The 18,236-nt window shown below is 30.7% G+C and overlaps 2 protein-coding genes across 2 annotated transcripts; both read right to left on the bottom strand.

The window, feature by feature from the left end:
- Window positions 1-5,051: 5,051 nt before the first annotated feature.
- Window positions 5,052-10,483, bottom strand: LOC139868233 (mitochondrial outer membrane protein porin of 36 kDa-like). Its single transcript, XM_071856562.1, has 10 exons — window positions 10,399-10,483; window positions 10,276-10,329; window positions 9,720-9,747; window positions 9,421-9,472; window positions 9,331-9,348; window positions 9,071-9,139; window positions 8,627-8,737; window positions 8,244-8,342; window positions 7,959-8,167; window positions 5,052-5,073 (listed from the first exon to the last, which is right to left on the bottom strand). The coding sequence occupies exons 1-10, from the start codon at window positions 10,481-10,483 to the stop codon at window positions 5,052-5,054; spliced, it is 747 nt and encodes a 248-aa protein (XP_071712663.1).
- A 1,899-nt stretch (window positions 10,484-12,382) lies between these two features.
- LOC139868234 (mitochondrial outer membrane protein porin of 36 kDa-like) lies at window positions 12,383-17,809 on the bottom strand. Its single transcript, XM_071856563.1, has 10 exons — window positions 17,725-17,809; window positions 17,602-17,655; window positions 17,046-17,073; window positions 16,747-16,798; window positions 16,657-16,674; window positions 16,397-16,465; window positions 15,953-16,063; window positions 15,575-15,673; window positions 15,290-15,498; window positions 12,383-12,404 (listed from the first exon to the last, which is right to left on the bottom strand). Exons 1-10 carry the CDS (start codon window positions 17,807-17,809, stop codon window positions 12,383-12,385), a joined length of 747 nt encoding a protein of 248 aa, XP_071712664.1.
- Between the last annotated feature and the right edge of the window lie 427 nt (window positions 17,810-18,236).

The raw sequence follows: 18,236 nt of genomic DNA on the forward strand, positions 1-18,236 counted from the left end.
CATTAAAGTAAACTCACGAAGACTTAAGTACCTGGTTAGCAATAGCATCTCCAAGATATATTTCAAAGTCCGTCCGCATGACACAGGTTTGCTAATAAATATTAGAACTATTAAAACATTCCGCCTACAATTCTTTTAATAATGATGGATCATGAATTGCTCCATAACCATAAGCATCAGTTCCTGAGTTGCTCCATAACCATAAGCATCATCGAAAGATTGTAACCTTAATATAAAAATGTGACAAATCATGTAGCTACAGGCGACTATATAATCATTATAAGAGTAGATACGATATCAACCGCAAGTAAAAATGAGTAAAACTCAATGATGGTACAAAGAACCATCATAAACTTTTGAAATCAAATAGCACTTTTGCAGCTACACAGTTAAGCAAATAGTGGGAGTGCATCATATGGGTGCATCATATGAGTGCATCATATGGGTGCTCATTAAGTTTCATCTTAATATCATTTCATCATGAAACATGACTTGCAGATAACATATCACATGCTAAGAGTTGTGATGCCTGCCAGAGGTATAAATTAGCTAAATAATAACATTATAAAATTTAAAAACGATGGAAAACCATGAGTATTATGAAGAACTAAAAGAAAGAGAAAATAATTATGCAAATTAATGAAGAGGCCTACATTGATGATGATAGTTACCCATTGAAGAACTTTTTTGTGGACCTCTGATCTTTTAATCTCGTCTGAATCTCTGCTTGAAGTTATCCTGATTTCTCTAACAATGCAGCAATCAATACAATTCAAAATCCATATTTGAAACCGAAACGCACAAACATAAAAAAGATGTTCAACATAAGAGTGAAAATCGACTTAACATTATCTTAAGAGCTCAAAAAATTAATCAAATAACACCAATAAAACTCTTAAACTTAGAAAATTGATTTACTCGAAAGAAGTCGTGAAGCTTAGAGAAGATGAACACTTTTATAACACCAATTAAACCTTCAACTTCACATCTTCTTTCATGCTTATCTTCCATCTTCATAAAAAATACACACATCAAGTTAGTGAAACTAACCAAAAGCATGACAAAAATGTATATTTTCATCTCTTTATGCATACACATTCATATTTAAAGTTATGACAAAAAAAAAAAAAAAATATATATATATATATATATATATATATATATATATATATATATATATATATATATATATATATTCCAAAAACTATGTGTCTATGTCAAAACTGAAGTAACAATGATGCAACAGAATGAGAAACCTACCAAAAGTATGGTTAATGTGAATCATTCTCGTGTATTTCTTTGTGACATTAAATCAAACAATAACTGTACATCAATTAGATGAAGAGTAATTCACCTAAGCATCTCAACAAAAACTTCACCGGATTCTATTATTCTTTAGTGATGTTGATTGCAAATTATAAACAATGAACCGAGTAGACAGGAATCTGCTAATTCATCAAAAATAAGAATAAAAAAATGGCGAACCTTGTCTTCAAAAAATAATGTCATGGCAATACTCAAAGCTTCGCAAGGCATCAAAGTAAATTTAAAAACCCTAAGCAAAAATATAACCAAATTCCCATGCACAAATCGATATTCCAGCAACAATTAATTGATAGATGATGAAAATACAAATATTGTGGCGTGTTTTCTTGTCTAGGGTTTTTGTGTTTGGAAAAGGAGCCGAGGTTATTAATATATATTTTTAATTAATTAGTCCTAATTTAATTAAGATTAATGACATCATTATGGTGCTCTAAAAATTTTCTAATTTCTTTTTTAATTTCTTCTAAATTTGAAAAATGTTTATTTATTACATCATCATTTTAGAATTTTAATAAAAACTATAGATAGATAGATTAGCAAGTAACATCACCGTACATTGTTTGTATGAAATAATTAATATCGATTGATATTTTAATAGCAGATGGTAATAACAATATAAAAAGTCAACCAATTACAATATTCTAAAAATTCCTTTAGCTTGAAACAGAGTCTAAATTTAAGAACTTCCGGTCACAACACTAACAATTTAGCGACTCGTTAATTATTTACATATTAACTAATAGACAAAAGTTAAGAATAGTATCAGGGGCATTTTTGACTTTTCACATTTTTTTTTTAATTTTAACTAAATTTCATTTTACCAACAAAGGCCCCCACACTTTTTTGAAAAATTCAAATCGACCCCCAAACAGGGGGGTAAAGTGTCAAATAATCATTTTCATAAAAAATCTTAAATAAACTCCACCCAAATATTCAACGGGTCATATCTTCTCGCTCGCAACGAGTTAAATTTTTTCGACACCATCGTTAAACTCGTAATAATTTTAGGAACACAATGTCACTAGCTATACGCAAAACGGACGCTTTTTAAAAAATGCTAAATATTTGTGTTACTTTTTATACACGTCGATTTTGCGTTAAATTTTTAAAAGTCGACAATTCCATAGCGAAACGCGGAGATGCACATATATTGTTAATTTAAAATAACATTTAAATCTCTCACAGGTTATACCTTTTAGTTCGACTTGAGTTGCGCTTCAACGACATCATCGTTAGCCACAAAATAATTTTACTAAACGCAATAAAATACATTAAAAATCGAACCCCCGGCGCGAAGCGAGGGTTCAATAACTAGTTTTTCTCCAAAAGACAAACACTCAATATTTTCCCTTATCACACACAGCCCCATTTTATTAAATTTTAGGCTACGATTTTTAAGCCTTTTAAATGGCTTGTACTCCTTGGTAGTAATAGAAAGAGACTAATTAGAACATGGAATTAAAAAAAAGTAACTTATATGAATACTTCAAACTACGATTTATAAGCCTTTTAAATGGCTTGTACTCCTTGTATTCCTGATTTTTGCGGTTAAAAAAAGTAATACAAAGAGATAGTTGAACATGGAATTAGAATGTATATGTAACTTATATGAATGTTTGGTGGTGAGTGAAAATCGTGTTCATCTAAATTTCTTTAGTATTGTCACATATTTATACCAACTTTGAAACATAGTTTGAAGTATAAATTCATGGATGATGAAAGGGCTAATTAAATAGTTATAAACTAATTAATTCCATCTTTTATTCTACTCATCTTTTCCTCTACCTAATAGTAGTAATTAATTAAACCTTTTTTATTATGTTGGTAAATTACATAATAATTTAATACATGAGGTTAACTACATTTTTGAACTAAGTAATTTTTTCTTTTATTTTTTTTACCATAATTTAATGTATAGGGTTAATATGTATATTTATGACTCATGGAGTCACTATTTATAGATATACTAGACTTTGAGAGCCCGTGCGTTGCACGGATGGCTCAAATTAAACTAATTATTAAAACAGAAGATAATGATGACAATATCAGATGAACGTTGAAAATAAAACATCATAGTATATAATTAAACAAACAATGTTTTTCAATCCATCAAATGCATTGCAGATTTGAATTTCTTAGCCATTGTCTATCATATATGTGAAAAATGTAAATAAATGTTGAACCAGATTTGATAAAGAGAAATGAGAACTCCGTAATGCTAACCTTCATCCGTGTACTTTTGGAAAATATTGTATGTGTAATGCATCCGTGTATTAAATCCTCCATACAGTAAATGCCAAGTAGGTAGTCAAATCATCAAGGCTGTAGTGACCCGAACTTTTCCATGTTTATATATATATTAAATGAAATTGTTATTTACATGATTAAGTGTTTTCAACATGTTAAGCAATCAAACTTGTTAAGACTTGATTAATTGAAATAGGTTTCATATAGACAATTGACCACACAAGTTGACCGGTGATTCACGAACGTTAAAACTTGTAAAAACTATACGATGACATATATATGGTTATATATATAGTTAACATGATTTTATTATAAGTATGTATCTCATTAGGTATTTTAACAATGAGTTATGTACATAAAAATGAGACTATTAATTTAAGAAACTCGAAAACGATATATATAACGATTATCGTTATAACAACGTCTTACTAGGTACATATGAATCATATTAAGATATTGATACACTTGGTTAATTATGTTAAATGATAAGTAAATATATTATTAAGTATATTAACAATGAACTACATATGTAAAAACAAGACTACTAACTTAATGATTTTTAAACGAGACATATATGTAACGATTATCGTTGTAAAGACATTTAAGGTATATATATATATATATATATATATATATATATATATATATATATATATCATACTAAGAGATATTCATACATGATAATATCATGATAATATAATAATTTAAAATCTCATTTGATATTATAAACATTGGGTTAACAACATTTAACAAGATCGTTAACCTAAAGGTTTCAAAACAACATTTACATGTAATGACTAACGATGACTTAACGACTCAGTTAAAATGTATATAAATGTAGTGTTTTAATATGTATTCATACACTTTTGAAAGAATTCAAGACACTTATCAAAATACTTCTACTTAACAAAAATGCTTACAATTACATCCTCGTTCAGTTTCATCAACAATTCTACTCGTATGCACCCGTATTCGTACTCGTACAATACACAGCTTTTAGATATATGTACTATTGGTATATACACTCCAATGATCAGCTCTTAGCAGCCCATGTGAGTTACCTAACACATGTGGGAACCATCATTTGGCAACTAGCATGAAATATCTCATAAAATTACAAAAATATGAGTAATCATTAATGACTTATTTACATGAAAACAAAATTACATATCCTTTATATCTAATCCATACACCAACGACCAAAAACACCTACAAACACTTTCATTCTTCAATTTTCTTCATCTAATTGATCTCTCTCAAGTTCTATCTTCAAGTTCTAAGTGTTCTTCATATATTTTACAAGTTCTAGTTACATAAAATCAAGAATACTTTCAAGTTTGCTAGCTCACTTCCAATCTTGTAAGGTGATCATCCAACCTCAAGAAATCTTTGTTTCTTACAGTAGGTTATCATTCTAATACAAGGTAATAATCATATTCAAACTTTGGTTCAATTTCTATAACTATAACAATCTTATTTCAAGTGATGATCTTACTTGAACTTGTTTTCGTGTCATGATTCTGCTTCAAGAACTTCGAGCCATCCAAGGATCCGTTGAAGCTAGATCCATTTTTCTCTTTTCTAGTAGGTTTATCCAAGGAACTTAAGGTAGTAATGGTGTTCATAACATCATTCGATTCATACATATAAAGCTATCTTATTCGAAGGTTTAAACTTGTAATCACTAGAACATGGTTTAGTTAATTCTAAACTTGTTCGCAAACAAAAGTTAATCCTTCTAACTTGACTTTTAAAATCAACTAAACACATGTTCTATATCTATATGATATGCTAACTTAATGATTTAAAACCTGGAAACACGAAAAACACCGTAAAACCGGATTTACGCCGTCGTAGTAACACCGCGGGCTGTTTTGGGTTAGTTAATTAAAAACTATGATAAACTTTGATTTAAAAGTTGTTATTCTGAGAAAATTATTTTTATTATGAACATGAAACTATATCCAAAAATTATGGTTAAACTCAAAGTGGAAGTATGTTTTCTAAAATGGTCATCTAGACGTCGTTCTTTCGACTGAAATGACTACCTTTACAAAAATAACTTGTAACTTATTTTTCCGACTATAAACCAATACTTTTTCTATTTAGATTCATAAAATAGAGTTCAATATGAATCCATAGCAATTTGATTCACTCAAAACGGATATAAAATGAAGAAGTTATGGGTAAAACAAGATTGGATAATTTTTCTCATTTTAGCTACGTGAAAATTGGTAACAAATCTATTCCAACCATAACTTAATCAACTTGTATTGTATATTATGTAATCTTGAGATACCATAGACACGTATACAATGTTTCGACCTATCATGTTAACACATCTATATATATTTCAGAACAACCATAGACACTCTATATGTGAATGTTGGAGTTAGCTATACAGGGTTGAGGTTGATTCCAAAATATATATAGTTTGAGTTGTGATCAATACTGAGATACGTATACACTGGGTCATGGATTGATTCAAGATAATATTTATCGATTTATTTCTGTACATCTAACTGTGGACAACTAGTTGTACGTTACTAACGAGGACAGCTGACTTAATAAACTTAAAACATCAAAATATATTAAAAGTGTTGTAAATATATTTTGAACATACTTTGATATATATGTATATATTGTTATAGGTTCGTGAATCAACCAGTGGCCAAGTCTTACTTTCCGACGAAGTAAAAAATCTGTGAAAGTGAGTTATAGTCCCACTTTTAAAATCTAATATTTTTGGGATGAGAATACATGCAGGTTTTATAAATGATTTACAAAATAGACACAAGTACGTGAAACTACATTCTATGGTTGAATTATCGAAATCGAATATGCCCCTTTTTATTAAGTCTGGTAATCTAAGAATTAGGGAACAGACACCCTAATTGACGCGAATCCTAAAGATAGATCTATTGGGCCTAACAAACCCCATCCAAAGTACCGAATGCTTTAGTACTTCGAAATTTATATCATATCCGAAGGGTGTCCCGGAATGATGGGGATATTCTTATATATGTATCTTGTTAATGTCGGTTACCAGGTGTTCACCATATGAATGATTTTTATCTCTATGTATGGGATGTGTATTGAAATATGAAATCTTGTGGTCTATTGTTACGATTTGATATATATAGGTTAAACCTATAACTCACCAACATTTTTGTTGACGTTTAAAGCATGTTTATTCTCAGGTGAATACTAAGAGCTTCCGCTGTTGCATACTAAAATAAGGATAAGATTTGGAGTCCATGTTTGTATGATATTGTGTAAAAACTGCATTCAAGAAACTGATTTCGATGTAACATATTTGTATTGTAAACCATTATGTAATGGTCGTGTGTAAACAGGATATTTTAGATTATCATTATTTGATAATCTACGTAAATCTTTTTAAGCCTTTATTTATGAAATAAAGGTTATGGTTTGTTTTAAAAATGAATGCAGTCTTTGAAAAAAACGTCTCATATAGAGGTCAAAACCTCTCAACGAAATCAATTAATATGGAACGTTTTTAATCAATAAGAACAGGACATTTCAAAGGCATCCAGGTGCAAATCATGTTTGTTATTTCATCAATTCTAGGTAACAAAAATATTGTTCCCAATTGTTTTATATACTAATGTATCATTAGTTGCAGAAAGGCTGCAGTAAATCATCCATGAAATATAGTGTATATTAGCCAAGTAATATGTATGAAATTTGCACAATAGTTGTTGCAAAATTAGTTGTAATGTTGATGCATTTCACTGCAAAGATCAGCAATAAAAGGGTCTGCAAAATATCAGCAGCAGAAGGGCTATATGTTATTGCAAAAATCAACATATCCATGTTAAAATTGACCAGCTCCATGGCTGCAATTATCTTACAAAATCAGTAGAAAACCCGTACAATTCAGCTGAAAACTGCACTAAAATTGCGGCCAATCAGGTTTGAAAAGCAATGAGAATCATCGCAAAAAATGCACGAAAACATCGCAAAGGCAACTCTAAATCATCAGCACACTCTGCACGGGGGTTGCTATAATCGGCAAAAATATGTAGGGGTAAGGGCGAAAATATGTAGGTTGCTATAAGAGCCCGAGCGTTGAACATCAGCCGGTATGAAATAGTATTAATTTAGAAACTAAGGATATGGTAAAAGTAAGTATCGTAATCGGTATTATATGAAACTTAATCAAATCATTTGTATTGTGAGCCATCATTAGAATACTACGGAGTAATTAAAAAATCATCCAGAAAAAGAAATAAAGGAAGCAAACTTTCATGTAAGAGAGTTACTCAGTGATGTAAAGTCGCCCAAAAACAAACGGTAAAAAGTCGGGTCAAAGTCAAGGTTGGTCAAAGTTAGGTCAATGATGCAACCTTGTAGTTACTTACAGTGTCAAGGATGCAATGAGGTCGGAAGTGGAGAAACTCAGGCCCACATTGTACTTGATGAAATTCCCAGTAGCAGTATCATACGAAACGTCAGTCCCGAGTGCAAGTGTGTTGGTCCCAGCCACACCAGAGAAGTTGACTATTGGGCTAGCGGTCAAACTGATGCTGGTACTGATTCCAGCATGCTCATGCAAGTATTGAAGTTCAACCTGTAAATTAAATTTCCTTAAATTTAACAGACATGTTTGTAACCCGATAGAAAATGTTAGAGGGTTGCAAATGCACCTTGGCAGTTTTTTGATCAGGAACAACGAAGCTGAGAATTGTTTTCAGCCCAGGTGCAGGTTCATCGATAGTGATGGTTGTGAAAACCAACATGATAGTCTCATAGTCAGAAGAAAAGTATTTGCATAACATTAATTAATAACTCTGGCCAATGAAAAGTAAATTTTATACAAAATGTTCAATGAACAGTAATCAATGGGTCAAAGTCAAAATTATTCTATCAAGTATGAAGTGAAACAATAAGTCATGACAGAAGTTATGATATATACCATACAAGCACCAGCAATTATATCAGTTTAGCAACTTGAAAAAGTTGTAATGGTTCATGAAAAGCAAAAAAAAAAAAAAAAAAAAAAAAAAAAAAATTTCTAAAGAATTGTTACCCTGGAGCCTGTGTCCACTTTGATATCAGTTGTGATGTTTTTGCTGATCAGTTTCGTGTTGACGTCAGCCAAAAAGAATTCACCCTTCTTAAATCCAGATGAAGTGATAGACTGAAATACAGATTAAAAAAGATCAGATTCCAGATGATATATACCTTGCATGCATCATAGACATTTGAAAAAATAAAATAAAACCCAAGTCATAACACATGATAGAAAGAATTAAAGTATAGAGTTGGCAGTCAGAAATAATAAAGCTAACCTGGGACAAATATAGAAATCACTGTAACATTTCTTCAACTGAGTTGGGACATAATTCACAAGCTTTCTTTTCCTAAGATTAATCGTCTAATTAATCAATGTGAATAAAGAACAATACGTACACAACAACAAAAAAGTCAATGGAAAAGATTTTAAACCAAAAAATTATAAAGATTAAGGGACCACTTTCAAATTCTTACTTGATGGTGTTGATCTGCTTATTTCAAAAACACTAATGACCCAACATTGAGCCTGCCATCCACCATAAAATAACCAGTGCCACATCCAAAAAAACATATTAAACCAAACTAACTCAGGGTAAAAAGCTTTAAACATAGAAATGTAAAAAGCAAGTGACTATGACTGTTTGAATTTGGATTTTGTTTTAAACAATTAAAAAAATAGCACTTACAATGCAATATGTATGCTCTATAATGATATACCTTGTCCACTACAAAAACCTGCAATATGTATGCTCTATAGACATACATTTTCCACTTACAATGCAATATGTATGCTCTATTAAGACATACCCTGTCCAATATAAAAATACTGAACCATAAACTGTCCTGAAAACCATTGATCCTATGCGTTATCAAACCGTTGTGTAATGCACATAGTAAAGATAAATTGTATTACTACACAACTCACTCTCTCGGGTCGATTACTTCATTAGCAGTTAATAGAAAGATTATATAAAAATATAACGTCAAAAAAGGAAGCAATCTTATGACTACAGCGAACAAAAAATTAGAGAAACCAAATAGCAGTAATTGCGTAAACTACGACCTTGGTCGAAAGAGGAACTCACAGATTTTAATGTGCGAGCAACAGGAGTTCAACAGGCGAAACACCAACAGCTACATACACAAACATAAACAGCATAACAAAGCACAAACAAATCCCTTGAATAGTAAAAATATAAATATACAGATAACTATATATAAAACACAAAATCTAGTGACACACAACGATGGGAAAACAGCCACCATAGACTTGTTATGTCTTTGTTTAGGTGCCATTATAACAGAAACATATATCGAGCAATCTTTCGCTCGAACCCAAACAACAAAAAGAAAACATAGACGAAGACAATAACTCCACAAACACAAATAACATCATAAAACCACATATCAATAACGAATAAGAAAATAAAGTAATAAGAAAATAAAGTAATAATTAAGAGTAGCCATAACGAATTAAACACATTTAGCCTGCAGGAAAGAGATCCCAACTCTTGAATGTCGTTTGATGGAGTAATACGACCAAAATACGGTGTTCTTTTAGTATATAAGAGAAATAATTGAAATAGGGAGCTTCAATGCTACCCATGAAAGTATTTGCAATCTTCAATTTTAGTTTTCAACTATAAACGAACTCAAGAGTACCATTGACTAACTGAGTATCAATTCCACATTTATTAAAGTCAACATCTACTAATCCTAAAAGAAAATCAAACAAAAGTAAAAAAAAACAAACCTTAAATGGCATTACAAAGTAGATGCTAAAACCTCCAAAAACTTCACGCATCTTCATCTTGGGATATTCAATTTGCATAGAATGTAAATCATCACTGTCCGAACTCAGAATTTTCATTCATTTACGTTATCTGCATAGACCAAGTATATCGTCAAAGATAGTTATGATTAAAAAATTTATCTATAACGCATAGACTTATGAAAATTAAATTATAAAGGTGATGTGAGATCATAAACAGAACTTCAAATTTTTCTGACATGAAAATACAATGTACCTTTGTTACATGACGAAGAGTAACATCTCTTTTGAAAAAGCTCTTTCAACAAAGCAAGTAACGAATTCGAAACTACATCTTCAACTTATCTTCCTCTATGAATTAATACCTTTATAGAATTGATGATTAAAGTGCAAAGCAATAAACTGAAACAATAACATTACAAAAATAGATAGATACCAAAGATTAACAAAAAAAAAAAAACAAAAATAAGTAAGAAAAAAATGAAGTTGCAGAGAACAAACTAACATATCTACAAAATTCTTTCAACAAAGCTGTGATTTGATAACACTTAACCAATTAGTCAATAAAAAAAGAAGACGAACATAATGTAGTGACCCGAACTTTTCCATGTTTATATATATTAATTGAGATTGATATTTACATGATTAAATGTTTCCAACATGTTAAGCAATCAAACTTGTTAAGACTTGATTAATTGAAATATGTTTCATATAGACAATTGACCACCCAAGTTGACCGGTGATTCACGAACGTTAAAACTTGTAAAAACTATACAATGACATATATATGGTTATATATATAGTTAACATGTTTTTATTATAAGTATGTATCTCATTAGGTATTTTAACAATGAGTTATGTACATAAAAATGAGACTATTAATTTAAGAAACTCGAAAATGATATATATAACGATTATCGTTATAACAACGTCTTACTAGGTACATATGAATCATATTAAGATATTGATACACTTGGTTAATTATGTAAAATGATAAGTAAATATATTATTAAGTATATTAACAATGAACTACATATGTAAAAACAAGACTACTAACTTAATGATTTTTAAACGAGACATATATGTAACGATTATCGTTGTAAAGACATTTAAGGTATATATATATATATATATATATATATATATATATATATATATATATATATATATATATATCATACTAAGAGATATTCATACATGATAATATCATGATAATATAATAATTTAAAATCTCATTTGATATTATAAACATTGGGTTAACAACATTTAACAAGATCGTTAACCTAAAGGTTTCAAAACAACATTTACATGTAATGACTAACGATGACTTAACGACTCAGTTAAAATGTATATAAATGTAGTGTTTTAATATGTATTCATACACTTTTGAAAGAATTCAAGACACTTATCAAAATACTTCTACTTAACTAAAATGCTTACAATTACATCCTCGTTCAGTTTCATCAACAATTCTACTCGTATGCACCCGTATTCGTACTCGTACAATACACAGCTTTTAGATATATGTACTATTGGTATATACACTCCAATGATCAGCTCTTAGCAGCCCATGTGAGTTACCTAACACATGTGGGAACCATCATTTGGCAACTAGCATGAAATATCTCATAAAATTACAAAAATATGAGTAATCATTAATGACTTATTTACATGAAAACAAAATTACATATCCTTTATATCTAATCCATACACCAACGACCAAAAACACCTACAAACACTTTCATTCTTCAATTTTCTTCATCTAATTGATCTCTCTCAAGTTCTATCTTCAAGTTCTAAGTGTTCTTCATATATTTTACAAGTTCTAGTTACATAAAATCAAGAATACTTTCAAGTTTGCTAGCTCACTTCCAATCTTGTAAGGTGATCATCCAACCTCAAGAAATCTTTGTTTCTTACAGTAGGTTATCATTCTAATACAAGGTAATAATCATATTCAAACTTTGGTTCAATTTCTATAACTATAACAATCTTATTTCAAGTGATGATCTTACTTGAACTTGTTTTCGTGTCATGATTCTGCTTCAAGAACTTCGAGCCATCCAAGGATCCGTTGAAGCTAGATCCATTTTTCTCTTTTCTAGTAGGTTTATCCAAGGAACTTAAGGTAGTAATGGTGTTCATAACATCATTCGATTCATACATATAAAGCTATCTTATTCGAAGGTTTAAACTTGTAATCACTAGAACATAGTTTAGTTAATTCTAAACTTGTTCGCAAACAAAAGTTAATCCTTCTAACTTGACTTTTAAAATCAACTAAACACATGTTCTATATCTATATGATATGCTAACTTAATGATTTAAAACCTGGAAACACGAAAAACACCGTAAAACCGGATTTACGCCGTCGTAGTAACACCGCGGGCTGTTTTGGGTTAGTTAATTAAAAACTATGATAAACTTTGATTTAAAAGTTGTTATTCTGAGAAAATTATTTTTATTATGAACATGAAACTATATCCAAAAATTATGGTTAAACTCAAAGTGGAAGTATGTTTTCTAAAATGGTCATCTAGACGTCGTTCTTTCGACTGAAATGACTACCTTTACAAAAATGACTTGTAACTTATTTTTCCGACTATAAACCAATACTTTTTCTATTTAGATTCATAAAATAGAGTTCAATATGAATCCATAGCAATTTGATTCACTCAAAACGGATATAAAATGAAGAAGTTATGGGTAAAACAAGATTGGATAATTTTTCTCATTTTAGCTACGTGAAAATTGGTAACAAATCTATTCCAACCATAACTTAATCAACTTGTATTGTATATTATGTAATCTTGAGATACCATAGACACGTATACAATGTTTCGACCTATCATGTTAACACATCTATATATATTTCAGAACAACCATAGACACTCTATATGTGAATGTTGGAGTTAGCTATACAGGGTTGAGGTTGATTCCAAAATATATATAGTTTGAGTTGTGATCAATACTGAGATACGTATACACTGGGTCATGGATTGATTCAAGATAATATTTATCGATTTATTTCTGTACATCTAACTGTGGACAACTAGTTGTACGTTACTAACGAGGACAGCTGACTTAATAAACTTAAAACATCAAAATATATTAAAAGTGTTGTAAATATATTTTGAACATACTTTGATATATATGTATATATTGTTATAGGTTCGTGAATCAACCAGTGGCCAAGTCTTACTTTCCGACGAAGTAAAAAATCTGTGAAAGTGAGTTATAGTCCCACTTTTAAAATCTAATATTTTTGGGATGAGAATACATGCAGGTTTTATAAATGATTTACAAAATAGACACAAGTACGTGAAACTACATTCTATGGTTGAATTATCGAAATCGAATATGCCCCTTTTTATTAAGTCTGGTAATCTAAGAATTAGGGAACAGACACCCTAATTGACGCGAATCCTAAAGATAGATCTATTGGGCCTAACAAACCCCATCCAAAGTACCGAATGCTTTAGTACTTCGAAATTTATATCATATCCGAAGGGTGTCCCGGAATGATGGGGATATTCTTATATATGTATCTTGTTAATGTCGGTTACCAGGTGTTCACCATATGAATGATTTTTATCTCTATGTATGGGATGTGTATTGAAATATGAAATCTTGTGGTCTATTGTTACGATTTGATATATATAGGTTAAACCTATAACTCACCAACATTTTTGTTGACGTTTAAAGCATGTTTATTCTCAGGTGAATACTAAGAGCTTCCGCTGTTGCATACTAAAATAAGGATAAGATTTGGAGTCCATGTTTGTATGATATTGTGTAAAAACTGCATTCAAGAAACTGATTTCGATGTAACATATTTGTATTGTAAACCATTATGTAATGGTCGTGTGTAAACAGGATATTTTAGATTATCATTATTTGATAATCTACGTAAATCTTTTTAAGCCTTTATTTATGAAATAAAGGTTATGGTTTGTTTTAAAAATGAATGCAGTCTTTGAAAAAAACGTCTCATATAGAGGTCAAAACCTCTCAACGAAATCAATTAATATGGAACGTTTTTAATCAATAAGAACAGGACATTTCAAAGGCATCCAGGTGCAAATCATGTTTGTTATTTCATCAATTCTAGGTAACAAAAATATTGTTCCCAATTGTTTTATATACTAATGTATCATTAGTTGCAGAAAGGCTGCAGTAAATCATCCATGAAATATAGTGTATATTAGCCAAGTAATATGTATGAAATTTGCACAATAGTTGTTGCAAAATTAGTTGTAATGTTGATGCATTTCACTGCAAAGATCAGCAATAAAAGGGTCTGCAAAATATCAGCAGCAGAAGGGCTATATGTTATTGCAAAAATCAACATATCCATGTTAAAATTGACCAGCTCCATGGCTGCAATTATCTTACAAAATCAGTAGAAAACCCGTACAATTCAGCTGAAAACTGCACTAAAATTGCGGCCAATCAGGTTTGAAAAGCAATGAGAATCATCGCAAAAAATGCACGAAAACATCGCAAAGGCAACTCTAAATCATCAGCACACTCTGCACGGGGGTTGCTATAATCGGCAAAAATATGTAGGGGTAAGGGCGAAAATATGTAGGTTGCTATAAGAGCCCGAGCGTTGAACATCAGCCGGTATGAAATAGTATTAATTTAGAAACTAAGGATATGGTAAAAGTAAGTATCGTAATCGGTATTATATGAAACTTAATCAAATCATTTGTATTGTGAGCCATCATTAGAATACTACGGAGTAATTAAAAAATCATCCAGAAAAAGAAATAAAGGAAGCAAACTTTCATGTAAGAGAGTTACTCAGTGATGTAAAGTCGCCCAAAAACAAACGGTAAAAAGTCGGGTCAAAGTCAAGGTTGGTCAAAGTTAGGTCAATGATGCAACCTTGTAGTTACTTACAGTGTCAAGGATGCAATGAGGTCGGAAGTGGAGAAACTCAGGCCCACATTGTACTTGATGAAATTCCCAGTAGCAGTATCATACGAAACGTCAGTCCCGAGTGCAAGTGTGTTGGTCCCAGCCACACCAGAGAAGTTGACTATTGGGCTAGCGGTCAAACCGATGCTGGTACTGATTCCAGCATGCTCATGCAAGTATTGAAGTTCAACCTGTAAATTAAATTTCCTTAAATTTAACAGACATGTTTGTAACCCGATAGAAAATGTTAGAGGGTTGCAAACGCACCTTGGCAGTTTTTTGATCAGGAACAACGAAGCTGAGAATTGTTTTCAGCCCAGGTGCAGGTTCATCGATAGTGATGGTTGTGAAAACCAACATGATAGTCTCATAGTCAGAAGAAAAGTATTTGCATAACATTAATTAATAACTCTGGCCAATGAAAAGTAAATTTTATACAAAATGTTCAATGAACAGTAATCAATGGGTCAAAGTCAAAATTATTCTATCAAGTATGAAGTGAAACAATAAGTCATGACAGAAGTTATGATATATACCATACAAGCACCAGCAATTATATCAGTTTAGCAACTTGAAAAAGTTGTAATGGTTCATGAAAAGCAAAAAAAAAAAAAAAAAAAAAAAAAATTTCTAAAGAATTGTTACCCTGGAGCCTGTGTCCACTTTGATATCAGTTGTGATGTTTTTGCTGATCAGTTTCGTGTTGACATCAGCCAAAAAGAATTCACCCTTCTTAAATCCAGATGAAGTGATAGACTGAAATACAGATTAAAAAAGATCAGATTCCAGATGATATATACCTTGCATGCATCATAGACATTTGAAAAAATAAAATAAAACCCAAGTCATAACACATGATAGAAAGAATTAAAGTATAGAGTTGGCAGTCAGAAATAATAAAGCTAACCTGGGACAAATATAGAAATCACTGTAACATTTCTTCAACTGAGTTGGGACATAATTCACAAGCTTTCTTTTCCTAAGATTAATCGTCTAATTAATCAATGTGAATAAAGAACAATACGTACACAACAACAAAAAAGTCAATGGAAAAGATTTTAAACCAAAAAATTATAAAGATTAAGGGACCACTTTCAAATTCTTACTTGATGGTGTTGATCTGCTTATTTCAAAAACACTAATGACCCAACATTGAGCCTGCCATCCACCATAAAATAACCAGTGCCACATCCAAAAAAACATATTAAACCAAACTAACTCAGGGTAAAAAGCTTTAAACATAGAAATGTAAAAAGCAAGTGACTATGACTGTTTGAATTTGGATTTTGTTTTAAACAATTAAAAAAATAGCACTTACAATGCAATATGTATGCTCTATAATGATATACCTTGTCCACTACAAAAACCTGCAATATGTATGCTCTATAGACATACATTTTCCACTTACAATGCAATATGTATGCTCTATTAAGACATACCCTGTCCAATATAAAAATACTGAACCATAAACTGTCCTGAAAACCATTGATCCTATGCGTTATCAAACCGTTGTGTAATGCACATAGTAAAGATAAATTGTATTACTACACAACTCACTCTCTCGGGTCGATTACTTCATTAGCAGTTAATAGAAAGATTATATAAAAATATAACGTCAAAAAAGGAAGCAATCTTATGACTACAGCGAACAAAAAATTAGAGAAACCAAATAGCAGTAATTGCGTAAACTACGACCTTGGTCGAAAGAGGAACTCACAGATTTTAATGTGCGAGCAACAGGAGTTCAACAGGCGAAACACCAACAGCTACATACACAAACATAAACAGCATAACAAAGCACAAACAAATCCCTTGAATAGTAAAAATATAAATATACAGATAACTATATATAAAACACAAAATCTAGTGACACACAACGATGGGAAAACAGCCACCATAGACTTGTTATGTCTTTGTTTAGGTGCCATTATAACAGAAACATATATCGAGCAATCTTTCGCTCGAACCCAAACAACAAAAAGAAAACATAGACGAAGACAATAACTCCACAAACACAAATAACATCATAAAACCACATATCAATAACGAATAAGAAAATAAAGTAATAAGAAAATAAAGTAATAATTAAGAGTAGCCATAACGAATTAAACACATTTAGCCTGCAGGAAAGAGATCCCAACTCTTGAATGTCGTTTGATGGAGTAATACGACCAAAATACGGTGTTCTTTTAGTATATAAGAGAAATAATTGAAATTGGGAGCTTCAATGCTACCCATGAAAGTATTTGCAATCTTCAATTTTAGTTTTCAACTATAAACGAACTCAAGAGTACCATTGACTAACTGAGTATCAATTCCACATTTATTAAAGTCAACATCTACTAATCCTAAAAGAAAATCAAACAAAAGTAAAAAAAAACAAACCTTAAATGGCATTACAAAGTAGATGCTAAAACCTCCAAAAACTTCACGCATCTTCATCTTGGGATATTCAATTTGCATAGAATGTAAATCATCACTGTCCGAACTCAGAATTTTCATTCATTTACGTTATCTGCATAGACCAAGTATATCGTCAAAGATAGTTATGATTAAAAAATTTATCTATAACGCATAGACTTATGAAAATTAAATTATAAAGGTGATGTGAGATCATAAACAGAACTTCAAATTTTTCTGACATGAAAATACAATGTACCTTTGTTACATGACGAAGAGTAACATCTCTTTTGAAAAAGCTCTTTCAACAAAGCAAGTAACGAATTCGAAACTACATCTTCAACTTATCTTCCTCTATGAATTAATACCTTTATAGAATTGATGATTAAAGTGCAAAGCAATAAACTGAAACAATAACATTACAAAAATAGATAGATACCAAAGATTAACAAAAAAAAAAAAAAACAAAAATAAGTAAGAAAAAAATGAAGTTGCAGAGAACAAACTAACATATCTACAAAATTCTTTC

This window comes from Rutidosis leptorrhynchoides, chromosome 9 (assembly GCF_046630445.1).
Source record: "Rutidosis leptorrhynchoides isolate AG116_Rl617_1_P2 chromosome 9, CSIRO_AGI_Rlap_v1, whole genome shotgun sequence".
Classification (NCBI taxonomy): Eukaryota; Viridiplantae; Streptophyta; class Magnoliopsida; order Asterales; family Asteraceae; genus Rutidosis; species Rutidosis leptorrhynchoides.

Excerpts from the sequence above, each read along its gene's own strand:
- LOC139868233 (XM_071856562.1), bottom strand. The coding sequence starts at position 10,483 with ATGAAAATTCTGAGTTCGGACAGTGATGATTTACATTCTATGCAAATT. Across the intron at positions 9,748-10,275 it reads TGATACTCAGTTAGTCAATG|CTGTTGGTGTTTCGCCTGTT; the intron begins GTACTCTTGAGT and ends TTGTGTATGTAG. Across the intron at positions 5,074-7,958 it reads CTCATTGCATCCTTGACACT|TTCAAGTAAGATCATCACTT; the intron begins GTAAGTAACTAC and ends CACGAAAACAAG.
- LOC139868234 (XM_071856563.1), bottom strand. The coding sequence starts at position 17,809 with ATGAAAATTCTGAGTTCGGACAGTGATGATTTACATTCTATGCAAATT. Across the intron at positions 16,064-16,396 it reads CAAGTAAGAATTTGAAAGTG|TCTATCACTTCATCTGGATT; the intron begins GTCCCTTAATCT and ends TCTGTATTTCAG. Across the intron at positions 15,499-15,574 it reads CTGATCAAAAAACTGCCAAG|GTTGAACTTCAATACTTGCA; the intron begins GTGCGTTTGCAA and ends TTTAATTTACAG.